Source organism: Dermochelys coriacea, chromosome 20 (genome assembly GCF_009764565.3).
Source record: "Dermochelys coriacea isolate rDerCor1 chromosome 20, rDerCor1.pri.v4, whole genome shotgun sequence".
NCBI classification, from domain to species: domain Eukaryota; kingdom Metazoa; phylum Chordata; order Testudines; family Dermochelyidae; genus Dermochelys; species Dermochelys coriacea.
The window spans coordinates 16,003,055-16,022,058 of record NC_050087.2 but is presented as its reverse complement, the minus strand read 5'-3'; the positions used below and the strand labels follow the sequence as shown (position 1 = coordinate 16,022,058).

At 55.9% G+C, this 19,004-nt stretch overlaps 1 protein-coding gene across 2 annotated transcripts; it reads left to right on the top strand.

Moving 5' to 3' along the window:
- The first annotated feature begins 206 nt into the window (after positions 1-206).
- On the top strand, positions 207-18,757 carry RAD23A (RAD23 homolog A, nucleotide excision repair protein). 2 transcript variants are annotated; one of them, XM_043506909.1, is made up of 9 exons: positions 207-425; positions 5,791-5,952; positions 6,362-6,564; positions 8,426-8,481; positions 9,452-9,579; positions 10,092-10,167; positions 10,509-10,564; positions 10,976-11,140; positions 15,616-18,757. In XM_043506909.1, exons 1-9 carry the CDS (start codon positions 354-356, stop codon positions 15,727-15,729), a joined length of 1,032 nt encoding a protein of 343 aa, XP_043362844.1. In that variant the 5' UTR covers positions 207-353; the 3' UTR covers positions 15,730-18,757. The 2 variants fall into 2 exon arrangements, with proteins under 2 accessions (XP_043362844.1, XP_038234872.1); XM_038378944.2 differs by having other exon boundaries at positions 209-425; positions 10,509-10,639.
- The last annotated feature ends 247 nt before the right edge of the window (positions 18,758-19,004 follow it).

The following is a 19,004-nucleotide window of genomic DNA, read 5'->3' as shown; positions in this document are numbered from 1 at the left end:
GGTGACAGTCTCCGGGCTGGGCAGGGGCTGCCTGCCCTCGCCGCCAGGGACACGCGTGGGAGTCACGGGGGCTCCCGGGACACGCGCTCGGCCATGTTAGCCCCGGGGGGCGGCCATTTTGTGTCCCCCCCGTCACGTGATCGCCGCGGCTGGCCGTTTCGTGTCACGTGATCGCCCCCTCCCGTCACGTGACGGAGCCGGCGCTCGCCCCTGTCACGTGCCGGGCCCGCGCCCTGGCCGGGGCCGGAAGCGGCGGGGCGCTAAGATGGCGGCGGCGTGAGTTGCATGTTGCGGGGGCTGCCGAGTCCGTTGGGAAGAAGCGTCCGCCCGGCGCGTCCCGCCCCCCGCCCGCCATGGCGGTGACCGTCACCCTCAAGACGCTGCAGCAGCAAACCTTCAAGATCCGCATGGAGCCCGAGGAGACGGTGAGGGGGGGGCCGCGGCCCCAGCTCAGCCCCGACGTGGGGGGTAGCCCCCCTCCCCGCAGCCCGGCCCGGCCCCTCCCCCGCAGGTAGGGCAGCCCCCCCCCCCCGGCACGATCCCAGCTCCCCCTTCCCGTGTGGGGCCAGCCCCCCCTCCCGCCCCATGGTTTTGCCCCAATTTCTCCCCTCCCCGTGGGGCCGGGCCAGACCCCCCCCCCATTTCCACGTGGTCCTGCACTAATTCCCTCACATGTGGGGCAGCCCCCCCTTTCAGTACGATCCCAGCCCCCTCTTTCTGTGTGGGTTCAGACGCCCCCCCCACATGGTCCTGGCCCAATTCTCTGCTCCCCCCTCCACGTGGTCCTGGCCTAATCCTCCCCCCACGTGGAGCCAGCACCTACCTACCTACCTACACACACTCGGCCCCAGCAGCCCCATGGGGAGCCAGCACCTACCTACACACACACACACACTGTCCCAATTTCTCCCTGCCGTGTGGGGCAGCCTCCCTACCTTCCCCCCCAAAGGTGTAACACCCCCCCATGGGATGGGCCCTAGGCTGCATGGGGCACTCTTCCCTCTCCCCCATCCCCTTTTTTCCTACCTGGGAATGTGATGCACACAGTAAGAAAGAGTACCAGCTTTGAGGGGTATGGGCAGGAGGGTAGGGGTGGTTCGGGGGGGCATGTGGGGGATGAGATATGGGGTGAGAGTGCCAGAAGAGCAGGGTATGAGGCATGGGAGGCAGGGTGGATGGCTCCATGTGGGTGGGGGTAGGAGCCTCAGAAAGGAGAGAGGTGTGGGAGCCGAGCTGCCTGTGTGCCCCTGTACTGGGGCAGTAGCAGGTGGTGCATCTGGGACCCTTTCAGCAAGTCCCTATTCGCTCCTGTTGAGAAATGTACCAGGGCAGCCCTGCCGCAGGCAAAGCCGGGCCTGGTGCTTGTCCCTGGGGCCTGGGTGCTCACTGCTGGGCATCGCCTGCCTGGCCCAGAGTGACTGGGGGAGGCGGGGAGCAGGAAGACAAGCTGATCCCAGCTGGAGTGAGGCTCCCTCCACCTCTTGGTTCTGATGGGGAGGGGTTTCCACAGGAGGGTCTGTGCTGCTACTGCTCCTGTTGCCATCAGCATCTCTTCCTGCTTCCCATGGGGCGCAAACACTCTGCGTGTGTGTCTCTTTCCCTGCCTCATAAGAGGCCTCTTCTGGGTCATAGACGCCCTTGAGGTGTTAGAGGTGAGACCTTAATGCCTTTGTGATCCGTGTTCATGTGACTCGTGTCAAACCTGACTGGCATCCCCTGAAGGAACCAACCCCCCATCTTGTGGGGCTAATACAGCCTCGTGGTTAGAGCATTGGACTGGGACTCCAGAGACCTGGGTTCAGTTCCCAGCTCTGCCACTGGTTTGGAGGGTGACCTGGCACAAATAATTTCTCCTCTTGAGCCTCAGTTTCCCTATCTGTAACATGGGGAGAATTATGCTGACCTCCTTTGTAAAGCCTTTGGCAACTGATAGATGAAAAGCGCCTTATGAGAGCTAGGGATTATTAATATACCCTGCTAAGCTCTGAGGCTGAACAGGTAGCACCAGTACCGGGGTCTCCGATCTCCAGAATGATTTTGTCTCTGGCCTGGAGCTGTCGTTTGGCTTTCAGGGGAGCTTTGCTTGAGGGGAGGATGTCCCGTGTGGCTGGGGTTTCAGCCTGTGGGTTCTGAACAGGTCCTCGGGGTGGTGACTCCACCTCCCTTTCTTTGGTTTTATGTACAATCCCTCTTTTTTTTCTGTTGTGACATGTGGTCCCAGCGTGGGGAAGATGGAAAATCCCCCTGCTAGTGTTTGGATATGGGAGGCACTTTGTGAGGTCGATTTGAATGACTTGGGAAGGACGAATGGGTGGAGCAGTGGGCTGGGAGGCAGGACTCCTCTTTTCTGTTCCCAGCTCTAGCAAAGTGTGGGGTCTAGTAGTTAGAGCAGGGAGGCTGGCTTCTGTTCCCACTTCTGGGAGGGGAGTGGGGCTTAGTGGGTTGGAGGATGGTGGCTGGGAGACAGGACTCCTGGGTCCCGTTCCGAGCTGTAGGACAAGAGTGCGATCTATGGGGTAGATTGCGCTGTCAATCGGATTCTTCTGCCTCCAAACGTACCGCTGTTTTTAAACACTGAGCTGAGACTGAGAACAAGACTTGGTTTTAGCAGGGAGTGGAGTCCTGCACTCCTGTTTTGCTTTGTGCTTTAGGCAGAGCTGAATTTTAGGGGCCCTTTATGGGGGGCGGGGGGTCCAGAATTTAGGTTGTGTGTATGATGCATATAAAATTAAACCCTAGCAATCCAAATCTTGCCATCAATCTTTTTTGAGTACCATTTGAAATATTCCATGTCACTTTTGCAGCTGAGAACCTTCCCATGAGGGCAAAGGGATTTCAAATGTTTTTCGCACCATGGATCACGTTTTAAGACAAACCGTTTGCTGGACAGCTCCCCTACTGGTTTATAGCCAGTAAAGTCCCTGTGGTGGGACTGAAGGTCTGGGGTTAGTTCCCAACTCTGCCACAGACTGCCGGTCTGACCTTGAGCACATCCCTTCATTGTTCTGGGCCTCAGTTTCCCCACCTGTGTCATGGGAGGGGCCTCCCATGTCTTGTCTGTCCCGCCTGTGAGCTCTTTTGGGCGGGAGCTCTCACTCCATGTCTGTGTAGTGCCTGGCACTGTGCAGCCCCAGTCTATGTTGGAGCTTGCAGGCTCTTCCCCAGATTATGAATAACGTGCTTAGAAGGATTGTTGGTGTCTTTTAATGCAAACTAGCCCCTGGCAATAAGCAGGCCCAAGCTGCCTGGCTGAGGTGCGGGGCCCACGAAGCTGAGTGAAACAGATTATAAAACCAAAGTGAAACTGCTGTGCCTGTCCCCATGGGGCGAGCCGAGAGGGGATTGGGTGACGTGCATGAGGCCAGCTTTAATGCTCTTAGGAGGCGACAGTCAGAGACTGGGTTTTTCACTGACTTGAATGCTCCCTGTCTGATTGTAACTCTCCATCCCTTCCCAGCTAGGGCTGTGTCTGCGCCCCTGAGCCCCTTGTAGATGCAGCGCAGACCTTATCTGCTGCCTCCCCAACGAGTTAGCTCCACCAATGGCTGCGTCTATGCCGGGGCTTGTGTCAGCACGGCTCTGGCGGCTGTACCCTTGAATTTCCCAGCTCTGTGCTTGGCCGTTACAACTCCCTAGTTGGCTTTGTAAGTGTTAACTCCTGCTCTGCATGCTCCCCTCTCCCATGGTACTGGGACACCGGATTCAGCAGCGTTTAGTTCCTGCCCGACACTGTTCCATGTCTGTATAAACAGCCCACCCCGGAGGTGGCTGCATCTCCCCGCAAGGCGAGGGACCTTGGTATAAACACCTGCCGAGCTCCACCGCTGAGGCAGCCACACTTGAGTAGTGGGTGATACGGTTTTGCCACCATGCTGAGCCAGACAGTCGTTGCCCATGGGAGGAGAAGGGTGAGGCAGTGGGTTCCTTTTTTAAATAGCTGGAGTCCCACATGCTTTTCACAGAGCGTCAGGCTTCATTTTGGCTCAACCCAGGAGCCAAAAATAACACTTGGCTCCTACTCGCTTGTCTCACAGGGCTCTGCAGCTGTTCCGACGGGTCCCCTCTGGGACACCATTGTCCTCCGGGATGCAGGGGAGCCTCTGGTGTGAAGGCTCCACAGCTTGGCTGTGTGGGGCTGGGGGGAGTGGGATACATGCTTGCAGAAGCAGTTGCTCAGTTATCCTTCCAGGGGGCCTTGCGAACCCGAAAGGGTTGAGCCTCATGACTCTGCCCCCTGCCTTCAAGGACCAGGAAATATGCCTCTGTCTTACCAATGGAGAAACCGAGGTGGAGAAGGCATGAGTGGTTTGCAGTCACCCAGAGACCAATGCAGATGCTTCCAGGACCAGTGAGACTTTCCCAGTGGCGGACTGTGATTCCCAGGGGACAGTCAGGCTCTGTTTACGCTCAGGGAAATGGGTGTGTTCAACACCTGTGAAAATCTTGGTGTAGATCAGGCTTTTCTGCCCTGTGTGTCAATGCTGACCCCATTGTGGCACTAGGGGGCGCTGTGCTGCAGTGAGCAAGGGGGAGGGGCTCAGCAGGGGGCACTTCGCAGTCAGTGCTGCCCCGGTGCAGCAGTAGGGGGCACTGTGCTGCAGGGAATAGCTCTGGAGGTGCAGTAGGGCCCACTCTACCCTCACGGTCAGGGCTGGCCACAGTGTGGTGTTGGCTGGCCAGGGCGAACCCTAGTTAAAGTGTGTAGAAATACAGCTTGGTTCCGAGTGACGAGTCGTCCTTGGCACCCGAGTGTCCAGCATGGATCCTCCTGAGCCCTTAGGTGCCCTCAGGAAGGAGCCTCCGGCTTGCGTTAGCTGCAGCAGCAGCTGTCCCGGTTCCCCAGTGCCTCGGCCTCCCGTTCCAAGAGCTACTGCTGGGTTCTGTAATCCGGCCTGGCCCTGCCCCTGCGGGGAAGCTGCTTCCATCACAAGCAAAGCATGTCCCCCTGAAACGCCCCGAGCCAGGCAGAGGGGTGCTGGGGGGTCCCGAGTCTGTGCATGCATGTCCCTGGCTTGGTTGACACCATTCAGCTGTGACTGGAGCTTTGGGCAATCCTGGCAGCCGGGGGAGAGTTGGAGATGCCGCTTGGCTGTGGGCAATGGGCAGATGTGAGCCCAAGACACCCAGTGACCTGCCCCAGAGAGCGCATCTGGTGTCTTTCATGTATTACTTAGTTGTATTACAGTGGTGACCAGGACCCCTGGTTGTGGCCCAGAACCCCACTGTGCTGGGCGCTGTACATTATTGAGTAGGTGTATTGGAGTAGGGTCTGGCGTCCCAGCCATGGACCCCACTGCGCAAGGCGCTGTACAAACATACAACGGAGATGGTCTATGTCCCAAAGAGCTTCCAGTCTAAGCAGCTATGAGGTTACATAGGGGTTATCTAGATGCTTCAGCCAAGATCAAGCCCCATCAGGCCGGGCGCTGCCCACACACAGTGAGAGGCTGTCACCATCACAATGAGGGTAAATGCAGGGTGGGACTCAGGTGCAGCATCTGGGCAACAGGTTGGCAGCTCAGAGCCAGAGAGTTGCCCCGGGACACCCAGGGAGTTGGCGGCAGATCCAGATTTCCTGAGTCCCAGGTCAGGGCCTTTCCTGCAGGACCAGACTAGGATGTAGAGAACCAGGATGGGAACAAACCAAACTGACCTGACACCTCCTTAATCCTCCCGCCTAATATTGCTGCTGGGGCGGGGAGCAGAGTGGGGAAGGAGAGGTGTTCCCCCTCCTGGCCATGCTGGGATCCGCATACCCAGCTGATGGGGCCATCTCGTCCCGCCTGGCAGGTGCGGGTCCTCAAGGAGAAGATTGAGGCCGAGAAAGGCAAGGAGGCTTTCCCCGTGTCAGGCCAGAAGCTGATCTATGCCGGCAAGATCCTGAGCGACGACGTCGCCATCAAGGAGTACAAGATCGATGAGAAGAACTTCGTGGTGGTCATGGTGACCAAGGTACGGCCGGGCCCTGCCTCACTCGTGGCTGGGCTGCCGGGACAGAGATAGGAGCTGCCCTTGGCTGGGATGCTGCGGAAAGAAGGCAGCATCAAGATGGGCTTGCTTTTCACACCCGCTCAGTAGGGGGCGCTCTCCCCTCACCGTTGAGGCTGACCCCAGAGTGGCACTAGGGGGTGCTGCGCTGTGGGGAGCAGGGAAGGGGGGCTTGCTAGGGGGTGCTCTCCTCTCACAGTGAGTGCTGATTGTATAACACACGCAGTCAGCCAGTGCCGAAGGGGAGTTCCTTCCTACCCCCCTTCACCGCAGCTGCTTCCCTGGGGGGTTGGGAGCTGATCGCCTCGCGTGTGGCTGGGGAGCGGGGGACAGAGACCCCAGCCGCACCCTTCAACACTGCTTGTTTTCTCAGACCAAATCCAACTCAGGCGTCCAAGCCCCCTCCCCTGGCGACGCTGGGCCGGCCAGTGCCCCAGAGCCAGCCCCGTCGGTGGGGCAGACGCCGGCGCCTGCGGCCGGTGCTGACGCTGTCCCGCCCCCAATGCGTTTGGCGCCGAGCGAGGAGAAGCCTCCGGAGGAGCCGGCTGTTGTCACGCTGCCCGAATCCACTGCCGGGTAAGACCTGAGAGCATGTGCCCCCTCCCTGCACCTGCCTGTTTGTGTCCCATAGCTCTGTCATGCCAGGTACCCCAATGTCATGCCCCGGGGCAGGGGGATGCCTTCCACTTCAGGGTGCGGGCTTAACCTTCCTTTGTGGGAACCTGGGACATCTTTAACTTGGAGGAGTGGGATCTAGTGGTTAGAGCAAAGGGGCTAGGAATCGGGACTCCTGGGTCCTATTCCCAGCCCTTCCACAGATTCACTGTATGACTGGCTAAGTCACTTTGCATTATTGTGCCTCAGTTTCCCCATCCGTGCAGTGATACCTGACTCCCTGTGTTTTGGGGGGTTTTTTAAGCGTAATGTTGCCATGTGGCTGTAAAGCAGCTGTCATCTTTCACCCCAGAGGTGGCTACACTGCAGTGATCCCACATACACAGACTGCAGCGTGCTTCAGGATTCTTGCGGGTGAATGGCCATCTCTGTATGCACATCGCATCCCCTGAGCTGTGGGGACAGAAAGGGATTGGGGGTGCACTGAGCTTGCCTGTAAAGCACAGAATGAGCCAGGCTGCTGGCCGAGAGCCCGTCCCCATGAGCAGCGGGACTGGTTTGATTTCAGGGTGGATTGCAAATCTGTTTAGTTTCAGTTAGTGACCTGGCGCCCTTTGAGATGTGGCGAAGACCCTGCTTGTCTCCTGGGCGGAAAAGACGAGCATTTGTTCGAAATAGTGTTGGAGAGAAGATGCCCGTGTTGTCAGAGAGCAGCTGGCGCAAACTTGTGGGCTTGGGTCCCGCCAGGCCTAGCCCCAAGAAGGTTAACGTGGCAGCAGGTGGTGATAAAATCATAGAATATCAGGGTTGGAATGGACCTTAGGAGGTTATCTAGTCCAACCCCCTGCTCAAAGCAGGGCCAATCCCCAATTTTTGCCCCAGATTCCTAAATGGCCCCCTCAAGGATTGAACTCACAGCGCTGGGTTTAGCAGGCCAATGCTCAAACCACTGAGCTATGCCTCCCCTCAGGTGGGTCCTTGCAAGGGGGTCGGCAGCAAGGAGAGGGAGAGCCAGCATGTGACAGCTCGCTGGGAGGTCAGCTGCTGAGTGCTCCAAGCAGCATCAGGCAGGCTTCTAAAAATTCATCTGTGAGGTCACCAATATTCAGACATTGTTACCCCAGGATGGACCCTGATTCCGCTGTCAGAGCTGGATCTGGTGGATTAGCTTCAGCCTGTTGGGAACAGTGTCACCCGAGCTGAAACAATAACTCCTTGGTAGATCTCAAAGCACTTGGTCAGGAGCATTATCCCATTTTACAGATGGGGAAACTGAGGCAGGAGGCATGACTTGCCCACGGTCACCCAGCAGGGCATAAAGGCCTCCACCCTGGGGTGTGCACTGTCTGAAAACAAAAAATCCAGCTGAACTTGAAACCAGAGGAATTTTCTGCCATAGCCACAATCTGAGACCTGGGATCCTAAGAGTTGCTAGTGGCTGTTAGTGGTATTATGGCTGTGCCCAGGCCATATGCCAAGACCCCGTTGTGCCAGGCGCTGCACAAACGGAGTGCACTCCAGCCAAGAAAGGCAGAGCGGGGACCCGCTCGCAAACTCCAGAGGCACCAAACTTGCGAGCTGTGTCCATGGGATTTCAAACACACTTGGTAACGTTCAGAACCACACCGCTTTCCTAGTGCAGGCAGGGCCTGGGGGTCAGATCGCAGGGAGAAGGGACCTTTGCTGCCTCCTGCCCTGTGGTTCCTCCCGGCTCAGGGAGCCTGGCCCGGCTGCCACAGCGCAGTGTTGGCCCCTGGCGGTTTGCTTCTTGCCCGGCTGTTTGGAAGGAGCCAGCTACTATTCCTCTCTTTTAAATTTGCAGCTCTGTTCCCTCTTCAGGTAGCGTGGGGCGCCCAGACGACGCGGCTTCCACCCTGGGTAGGTGAAATCCCCTCGCTGGGGCTGGGGCAGGCGGCCGGGGTCCCTGGGTGACAGCAGAGAGCTCCTGTCGGCACCCCGGGCTGGCTGCTCCATAGCTCCCAAGGGGCAAACACTGCAGCATGAGCTCATGGGGCGGGGGCGCCCTCTGGTGGCTGTCGCTGGATAAAACAACCCCCTCTTCCCGATGCTGGTGTACGGGTGCCAGGAGCAGGACCCCCCTTCGCAGGGTTTCCCTGCTGTCTGGGGGGCGTGGGGGTGGGCTGATGGCTCGACCAGGGTGTTGGGAGCTACCTCCTTCATCGCGATCTTGGGTTTCAGTGCAGGGCAGGTTCCAAGCCCCGGGTTGTTCAGTGCCCTGTTTGATGAGTTGGTTGGGTCTCTGCTGCCGGCTGCTCTGGGGCAGCCTGGGCTGTGTCTGTTCCAAGGATAAAAGGTGACCGGTTCCAGTCATTTGTTAGCAGAGGAGCCGAATTAGGGAAAGAAGGCCGGGGGGTTGGTAGCCAAGACTTCTGGGGTTCCCTTCCCAGCTATGCATGGGGAATGGGGTCTAGTGGTTAGGGGCCAGGGCTGAGAGCCAGGACTCCTGGGTTTTTTCCCAGCATGTGTGGGCTGGGTTCCATCTCCAGCTCAGGTGGACATGAGGGGTGGGTGTTAATTAGCTGTATTACGGTAGCACCCAGGAGCCCTAGTCATGGACAGGGTGGGGTGTGGGAGCAGGGAGCCAGGACTCCTGGGTTCTAGGCCCAGGTCTGCCCCTGATTTAGGGTAGAGTCACTTCCCCTGTGGGGATTGCGGGTGGAGAGGGGAGGTGATCCCACGCTGGGGAGGGGAGGGTGAACGCCCCTGCTGGGAGATGCTGGTGGAGGGGGAAGGGCTGTGTTCCCCTTTCCCTTGGTGAGCATGTGCTGGGCACCCCAAGACTGCTGGCTCTACCTCAGCCCAGGCTGTTGTCCCCTTTCACCTGCAGTGACCGGTTCAGAGTACGAGACGATGCTAACAGAGATCATGTCCATGGGATATGAGCGGGAGCGGGTGGTGGCTGCCCTCCGGGCCAGCTACAACAACCCCCACCGAGCCGTGGAGTACCTGCTGACGGTAAGGGAGTGCCGGGACTCGGAACAGGTCTAGCGAGGGGGGCAGGACTCCTGGATTCTATCCCCAGCTCGGGGAGGGGGTTTCGGAGGTTAGAGCAGCGGAGCTCGGAGCCAGGACTCTCCCCAGCTCCGAGAGGAATGAGGTCTAGTGGTTAGAGTGGGGTGTGGGAGCCAGGACTCCTGGGTTTGATTGCCATTGACTTGCTCTGTGACTTGGGGCAAATGATTTTTTTTCCATCCACATCTGGATGGCTTACAGATGTGGGATACGGAGTCTGACCCCGTAAGGACACCGGTTCTGATTCAGCCCTCTGGGACCCTGTGTGAAATGAGCAGGGGTGCCCGCATTGCCTGAGGCTAGCTCACTCCCTCACTGGCAGGACATGGGGCGCCAGGCAAACCCTAGAGACTGAGTTCCTTTCTGGCCCCTTGCGGGGTGAACCCTGTGGGGCAGGGGCTGTTGTGGGGGGAGGGGCACTGGACAGCACTAACGATGCCCCTTTGACTTCACAGGGCATCCCAGGCACCTCCGAGCCAGAGAGAGCCCCGATCCAGGAGAGCCAACCCACAGAGCAGCCAGCACCTGAAGGTCAGTGACATGGTCCTCCCACACCTATGCGAGACTTGGGGAGCGTGGTGGGAGGGGGAGACCTAGGGCGGCCAGGCCAGGGGCTGGAGCTGCGTGGAAGAAGGCTCTTGCACCTGTGGAACATGGGCTATGGAAGGCCACGGAAAGCATGCATCCAGGGGGTGTCAGTGGTGACCCAAACTGGTCCTTCAGGGAGTGGCTCCAGGCCCTCTTCCCCCTGGCTAGATGCCCTCCCATATCCTGTGATCACCAATGCCCCACCTGTGCGGCAGAATGGCTCAGGTGGGCCCTGCCCCTTCAAGGCATGGACTGGCTTCACCCCGCCCACTCCTTCCCCACAGGTGAGAACCCGCTGGAGTTCTTGAGAGACCAGCCCCAGTTCCAGAACATGCGACAGGTGATCCAGCAGAATCCAGCCCTGCTCCCAGCCCTGCTCCAGCAGCTGGGCCAGGAGAACCCCCAGCTACTGCAGGTAAAGGGGGGCAGGAGCTGAAAGAGGCCATAGAGGAGGAGCTGGGAAGTAATATTGGGAGGGGAGTGTGTCTGGAATGGGGGGAGGCAGATTCTATGCCTGGCTCTGGGAGGGGAGTGGGGTCTGATGGGTTAGAGCAGGGGGTGGGGCGGGGAGCCAGGACTCCTAGGTTCTAACCCTGGCTCCACCACTGTGTCACTTTATGACCTCGAACAAGTCCCTGCCCCTTTCTGTGCCTCAGTTTCCCTGATGGGAAAAGGGGCTGTGGAGGCCCTGCTCTGGGGGGGGGGCACGTCTCTCCCTAACCCTGATCCCCCTTCTCATTGCCCTCCCCAGCAAATCAGCCAGCACCAAGAGCAGTTCATCCAGATGCTGAACGAGCCGCTGGGCGAGATGGCTGACATCTCTGACATTGAGGGGGAGATCGGGGCCATCGGAGAGGAATCTCCCCAGATGAACTACATCCAGGTCACGCCTCAGGAAAAAGAAGCCATAGAAAGGGTAAGAGGGGGTGCTAGCTGTGCCAGGAGCCACCTTTCCTGCTGGGCATGCCACAGGATTCCTGCACTGGAGAGCCCCAACGAGGGTGCAGTGGGGTCTTGGGGGAAGGCTGGCGAGGTTGGGAGCCAGGGCTCCTGGGTACTATCCCCAGCTCTGTGCCAGGAGTTGGGATCTAGTGGTTGGAGCCGGGGGGAGGAGCTGGAGGCCAGGACTCCTGGAGTCTTTCTGTCTGTCCCTGACAGCTCTAAAAGCCTGATCTGGTCTGATGCTGAGCACCTGGAGCTGGGGGTTGAATAAGAACCAAGTTTAGTTATTAACATAAGGGCCAAGTTGTAGCCTTGATAACATTGGGGGTGGTGATTCAGATGGGACAGAGGTGCATTGTGGGGAGGAGAGTAGACATCTCTGATTTTGCAAAGCAATGGAGCATAATTAATTTGGTCCTCTCCCCAAAATGGATGTGATCTTCCCTGGTGGGCAGCGCTGCCAAGGTCCGCCCAAAATATCCCAGAGGAGCTGGACACCTCTGCTGAAACGTGGGTCCAAATGGCATCATTAGTTTTCAGAGTGAACACGGGAGACTTTCCCACCTGGTCAGATCCAGAAAGGGCCGTTGCTGGGTTCATGGTGACCTCCATAGACTCATCGACCTTAAGGCCAGAAGGGCCTGTCCTGATCACCTAAGCTGACCTGCACATCTCAGACCACAGAACCTCACCCACCCCCTCCTGGAACAAGCCCATAGAGGGAGGCTGAGTTACTGAAGGCCTCAAATCTTGACGTAAAGACTTCAAGTTACAGAGAATCCACCATTTGCTCTAGTTCAAAGCTGCAAGTGACCCAGGCCCCATGTTGCAGAGGGAAAAAACAACCAGGGCCTCTGCCCATCTGACCTGGGGGAAAATTCCTTCCCAACCTCAAACTTGGTGATTGGTTAGACCCTGAGCACATGGATGAGACCCACCAGCCAGACACCTGGAAAGAACTCTCTGTGGTAACTCGGAGCCCTCCCCACCTAGTGTCCGATCACTGGCCCTTGGAGATCTTTGCTGTTAGCAGTCGCAGATCAGCCACATGCCATTGTAGACAGTCTCACTATCCCATCCCCCCCGAAACTGATCAGCTCCATCTTGAAGCCAGTTGGGTTTTTTGCCCCCGCTGCTCCCCTTGGGAGGCTGCTTCAGAACTTCCCCCTCTGATAGTTAGAAACCTTCATCTAATTTCAAGCCTAAACTTGTTGATGGCCAGTTTCTAGCCATTTATGCTTGTGCCAACATTGGCCCTTAAATAACTCCTCTCCCTCCCTGGTATTTTCCCTCTGATGTATAGAGAGCAATCAGATCTCCCCTCAGCCTTCGTGTGGTTAGGCTGAACGAGCCAAGCTCTTTGAGTCTCCTCTCATAAGGTAGGTTCTCCATTCCTCGGATCACCCTTCTCTGTACCATTTCTAGTCCAAATTCATCTTTCTTACACGTGGGAGCCCAGAAGTGCACCCAGTATTCCAGGTGAGGTCTCCCCAGTGCCTTGTATAATGGCACTAACTCTTCCCTGTCTCTACTGGGAATACCTCCCCTGATGCATCCTAGGACACAGCTGCATCACCTTAAAATGTTCAGTAACATTAGTCCCTAGACGGATCCCTGACCAGCTCCTCTAGTAACCTCCCTCCAGCCTGACCATTCACCTTTCAGTCTTCCCTTTAACCAGTTCCTTACCCACCTTTCGCTTCTCCTGCTGATTCCCATCTTCTCCAATAGAACTAATTTTCCATGTGGGAAATGTATCGGATGCTTTACTGAAATCCAGGTAGACTAGATCTACTGCACTTCCTTTGTCTAGCAAATCAGAGCTCTTCTCAAAATCAGAGATCAGGTTGGTCTGTCGAGATCTAACTTTTGTAAATCCATGTTGTCTTTATTCCCAATTATCATTTACCTCTGTCCTTAATTACTCTGCAGTCAATGGAGGTCACGCTAAAGGGCCTGTAGTTTCCTGGATCACTTTGTCATTCCCCCGGCCCTCTTAAATACAAGTACTGTGTTAGCAATTCCACAGTCACAGGAGACGACCCCCGAGTTTACAGGTTCATTACAAATTGCTTGCTATTGGCCTCGCAATTTTACATGCCAGTTCCTTTAATATTCTTGGATGGAGATTATCCCGGCCCCCCAACGTGCTCCTGTTAAACTGAGTTTGGCCTCCATCTCGGCTATGGTCATTTCTACCTCCATATCCTCGTGCCCTTAAGTGCCCTGCCACTGCCCCCCCCAAAACGCATCACCCTTATGAAAAACCGAGACACCGCCTTCGTTTAGGTGTTGGGCCAGGCCTAGATTATCTTTAATCTCCTCCCCATCCGCAGTGCTTAGCAGTCCCACTTCTTCTTTCCTTGTTTTCTTTTTATTTCTATGGCTAAAGAACCATTTCCTGGTGGTTTTAATTTCCTTGGCAAGCTCCAGCTCTGCCTGGCTTTTGGCATTCTCCCCTACACTCCCTCTTGGAGGTCAGAAAGTGTTCTTTGCTGATCCATCCCACCTTCTGTTCCTTTCAGGTTTTCTGCTCTCAATCCCCTGGTTGAGATGCTTGATGTGCAGCCCTTCCTTGTGATTTTCCCCCCCATGCTTGGGATGCAGGCTTCAGACCATTTCTGCACCTTTGACTTAAAATAATTCCAAGCCTCCTCCGCATTCAGATCCTTGAGTTCTCCAGACCAGTCCGATTCCCAAACTGCTTCCCTTCATTTTTTTAAAATTGCCCTTTTGAAATCCAGGACTCTAGATTCAGACCTACTTTGTTTATCCTTCCATTTATGGTGAATTAGGTCATGAGCACTCAAACCAAGGTTGTCCCTCTACAACCAGCTCTTCTATGAGGCCTTCACTTCTTACCAAAACGAAATCAGCTCTTGATGGTTCAGTGAAGAAATCTGTCAGCTGTCCCATCAAGGAACACCTGGACCCTACTGTTATTGGGAGCGCTTGTCCCCCAATTAGTCTGGGAGATTAAAGTCTTCTGTAATCCCAATTCCCATTCATGTTGAGTTCATTAGAGGTCTCTCTCCAGATCCTGAGGGTCGATAGCAGACCCCAAGCACCATCCCAGCGGAGCGCCTCTGAGCTTTCTTCCCCAAAGTGGTTGTGACCCAGATAGGTTCTGTTTTATCCATTCTGTCACTTCTCATTTCTTTCCACTCTTCCTCGTCATTAACATCCAGTGCTGCACCTCCCCGCTTTTCCTTTACTTCTGTCCCCTGCACGGCACGTTCCCTTCAGTGCCTGTGCTCCACTCACCAGTTCTCTTCTCCCGATCGTCTCGGCTTTCACTTCTTTCCCTCCACGTTGTTCCCCAGGCGCCTTGCGTCACTGGACAGATGTCTTCGTAGTCTGCTCAGCTTCGCCCATGTTCTTCACCCAATAAGGGACAGCACCCATGTTCTTCACCCAATAAGGGACAGTCGTTCTACTGCAGTATCCCCTTCCCAACGTTGCTGTCAGTGGCGTTGGGACTTTGTCATCCATTCTCCTACCCTCCATTGGTCCTTTCTCCCTTGCCATATCCTCTTATACTTGACTTTCCTCCTGCTCACTGTTAGTCAGGTGTGGAGATTACGCCCGCCCTGAGTCCCTAGTTTAAAGCTCTTCTTCTAATCGGTTGTGCCAACCTCCATCCCAGACATCTGTCGCCCTCCCCGCTCTGGTGGCGTCTGTCCCCAGAGAACAGTCCTCTGCCCGTGACTGCCTCCCAGTGGTCAAACATCCCAAAGCCCTCCTGGCAGCACTGCTGCCTGAGCCAGATGTTGATCGTCTTCTCACCTTCGTTCTCCTCTTCTAGGGCCAGGTAGAATCCCACTGAGCCTCCAGTTCTTTCAGTGCCTTCCCCAGCCTGGCGTGGTCTCCCTGGCTGCATCCCACCGAGAATCTAGCTGTACCATTTGTTCCCGTGGATTCTTTCCTCCTCCTGTAGGTTCAGGCTCAGGTCCGCATCCTGCGTCTTGGCTCCCGGCAGCCAGCACGCTCTTCTGTGCTCCAGAACAACTCGGCCGCGGTTTCCAGCTGCATCTCCAAACCTCAGCTCGGCTCTGCCAGCTGGCACCTCACCCCCGCCCTGTGGTGGTTACAGCTCCTGGTGCGGGGACCGCGGGTGAGATTGCCGGGCCTCCAGGAGATAGCACTGGGCTGGGAGCAGGGGAGAGCTGCTTTTAAGGTCACAGGCCTCCTGGGGTGCAGGGCTGTGCCCCTGCACGAGGGGTCCTCAAAGACAGCATGGCCGTCCTCCGCAGTGCCTGGATTCTGGGGAATTCTCCCCCAGCCCCCTGAACCTGAGGGGTTCACAGCCCCTCTTTCACCCCCGCATTTGAGCATCCCAAGTGGGCTCAGGCACTCTGCTCCGGAGTGGCTCACTTCCAGAGGGCGGCGGAGAGGAGTAGGGTTCCCAGGTAGGATCCTTTTGACTCTTCTCTCTTTGTGTCCCCTCAGTTAAAGGCCTTAGGATTCCCGGAAAGTCTGGTCATCCAGGCGTACTTTGCTTGTGAGAAGAATGAAAACCTGGCTGCCAATTTCCTGCTGAGTCAGAACTTCGATGACGAGTGATGCAAGGAAAAAGGAAGAAAAAAATTTTATATATGAAAAAATTCTCTCTATATCTATTCCTGTCTATTTAAGGGGTACATGGGAGAGACCCCAAATTCCCCCCTCCCCCCCAATCAGACAAACTTGCATCCAGATTAGACCAGCCCAGCCTTCTGGCTTGAGGAAATGCTCTTTTTCCCCCTCCCCGTGGAACTGGACAGCTGGGGATCTGAGTAGCAGAACCAGCCCCTAGTCCCAGCCCCCCTCCCCCCGGCACCTGTGCTGTGGGTAAATTCAGTTGCGCCCCTCTCTTGCATGGGGCTTGCTCTGGGGTGGGGAGAAGGGATTTGGGGCTGGTAGGGGGGTCTGTGGGCTCCTCGCCCAGCCCAGAACTTGTGTGCAGATTGCTTTGTTGTTTTTCTGTTGAGATGACCAGCCCCTGTGGAAAGGCTGAGCTACTCTGCTTCCATCCATCACCCACTAGCCGTGTGTTTGGTCTCCTTTAATTTCCCTTCCCCAGTCCCGGTTTCTGCCATGACCCAGCCAACAACCAGTGTTAGACCCTATCTATCCCGCTTCGAACCTGCATGGCTCACACAGATTACAGTGGGCCCACCCCACTCCCAGCCTATTGTGTTAGTGTTTGGTTTTGCCTGTATAGAAGAGGCTAAACCATGTTGGCAGTCTGGATCCATGCTGAGTAGAGCACAGATCCCTGCTCCTAGATGAGGCTGTGTTTAAACTAACCGCTTTCTGCTAGCAGTTGGCTCCAGATCCCTTTTAAACTCTTGGGTACAGCTTAACGATCCGGGAGGGTTGAGAACTGGCTTCCTGTGAGCCCAACCTGTTTTTAAGAACCAGCTGCTCTGGCATTTGTCCTACCCTCCCTGCGAGGCATGCATCGAAACTCTCAGCTAGCTCCCAGCCGCGCTGCTGTGGAAGGCAAGGTGTGGGTGCTGCCTTAGAATAGTCCATGCTGAGCCAGGGCTGCTGTGAGGGAAAAAAAAGGGTTTGACTTTCGGAGCCAGGTCCCTCAACAGGGTGGCTTGTGCAGCATTTAGTCCTCAGACCTTGGTGCCTGGGCTGTGCCGAGGGAGATGGAAAGCCATTAAAACCTTGCCTACCCTTAGAGAATCTTCTTTAAATTACCCCTTTGAAAAGTGCTGCAAATCAGCCCCTTCTGCTTGATTTAAGCCCTGTTTCAGATTCTACTGGAGTTTTAAGGGAAGTAAACACTAGGATGTCTTTTTAACCTTGATTTTTCTCCTCATTGGGGGATTAAAAAAACCACAGATCTATTAGATCAAAATCTATTTATTTGAAACAGGGCAACTTTTATCCCCAGGATAATGGGATTATTTTAAAAACAACATTAAAAAATACCCTCTTCGCTCTGGTAATTTAAAAATCCGATTCTCCTCCCCTTACAAAGCAGATGTGCTCTGACCCACTTCTGAAAAGATCAGATTAAAATCCAGCATCGTCCCACCTCCTCCCTGCTAATTTAATGCTAACATGGCTGATTTTTCTAGATCATCACACCCGTTTCTGCATCCCTATTTCTTTCCCTGTCTCATGCCCCAAAAACCTTGACACCCCTTTGAAGTAACTCCTGACTTTCTGGGCCATTCTGTTGCATACAAATCCCACCTGGTGCAGCTGCAAAGAGAACAGAGTAATTGCCTCTAAAGTATATCCTGAAGCCATAAATAACTCCTAAATGCCGTGATATTGCAGGGTAGCTGTGAAAGAGGCTCAGCTAAATTAAGCCCGTTTGACTTTAAGGAGGTGGGAACATGGGTTCCAAAGTGGGTGGGGACAAGAGTTTGCTAAGCCCACATTCTTAGCGATGCCTCAAGTGAAAAGTGCCCATTGGTTAGATCCAGGCCTTGCCTCCTGGCCACAGTTCCATCTTAAAGGAGCGGTGTCCTAGCATTTGCAGTTTGTTTTGGGGTTGGTTTGTTTTCTTGGTTGTACTTAAAATGTTCCTAACTGGCCACGGGGTCTGTACCTGCTAACCAAGGGCCCAATCAAACTCTTGGGGTGAAGATGGCAGATGGGATAGATTTGATGAAGTACATACAAGGGGAGGAGTGGGGGTTGGGATGGAAGGATTACATGGAAATTTAAAACCAAAAGAGGGTGGTTCTTACCCACCCACCTTGTGGGACAGGGGAAGTGTAACTGGGGAGGTTGTTCTAGAATTGGGCCTCCACGCGCCAGCCTCATCAGTCAGAATTGCCTCTGGTTTTAAGCACCCTGCCATTCTGGGTGGTACTGCTCCCCCTTGCCTGGCACTGGCCCCGGCCCCATGGCGGCTTTGTTGCACCTGTTAATTTAGCAGCAGCTCCTGAGGCCCCAGCGCCTGTTGGTTTCTCTCCGGAGCTGCGGGGGTAGCGTGGGAGACTGGCCTCGAATGCTGGGGCGGTGCTGGAGTCTCGGGCTGCATCTCTGCTGAAAACACTGCTTGAGCTCTTCAGAATAGACTCTCACTCCAACGCTGGGAGTTAATCCACCTCCCAGAGCGGTGGCAGCTTGGGCCGGGACAGAATTTGTCCCTGGGTTTAGTGGGGTTGGCTCTCGGCAGCGGGGGGTTTTCACACCCCTGCGAGATGTGATGTGTCCATGTAAATTTTCAGCATAGACCAGCCCTCGCAGCCCACGGGCTGCTGATTTAACAGAATTGGTGGGCGGGGGGGCTAGATTTCCCAGCAGCCTTAGGGGAAGGCGCTTCGGCTGGCTGGCTGGTCAAGCTCAAGGGTCCGGCTTCATTTGTTTCAATCTTGAGCTGTTCTGCTCTAGCCCAAACTGGGTGGGGTGATGGGAGCACCAGGCCAGCCCCCCCTCCCCCCCGGCTCTGGGGAATGAAGCAGGCCCGGCCCTTGGGTGTAGATTTCCCCCATAGCTTTCAGTTCCCCCAGGCGGCCTCTCTCCCTGTCTAAGGCTGAGTGTTTCACACCTACTGTTTTTGGGGTGCTATGAATGGAATGTGAAATAAACGAGCTGCCCCTGCCGCTCACTGATGAGGATGGGTCAGAACCTCCTAAAAGCTACCGTCTCCGGCATGTTCTTTCCAAACCACGCCTGGGGGAAGCTGCAAGCGGTCGAGGGGAACAGAGGGGAGAGCTATTTTAAGGCGCAGAATAAGTGAGAGTGGATGATTAAACATGCCTGTGCTGGGAGGGGACAGGGGTTGGCCCGGGCTCCCCCACAGGAGCATGGAGCTGCTCCCCAGGGCCAGCAGCTGACGTGCCGGGCTCCAACTCCTGGTTGGGGTCAGCGAGGGAAGGCTCAAC

Coding starts and splice junctions, on each gene's coding strand:
- RAD23A (XM_038378944.2), top strand. CDS start 354: ATGGCGGTGACCGTCACCCTCAAGACGCTGCAGCAGCAAACCTTCAAG. Junction 426..5,790: donor GCATGGAGCCCGAGGAGACG/GTGAGGGGGGGG, acceptor CCCGCCTGGCAG/GTGCGGGTCCTCAAGGAGAA. Junction 11,141..15,615: donor AAAAAGAAGCCATAGAAAGG/GTAAGAGGGGGT, acceptor GTGTCCCCTCAG/TTAAAGGCCTTAGGATTCCC.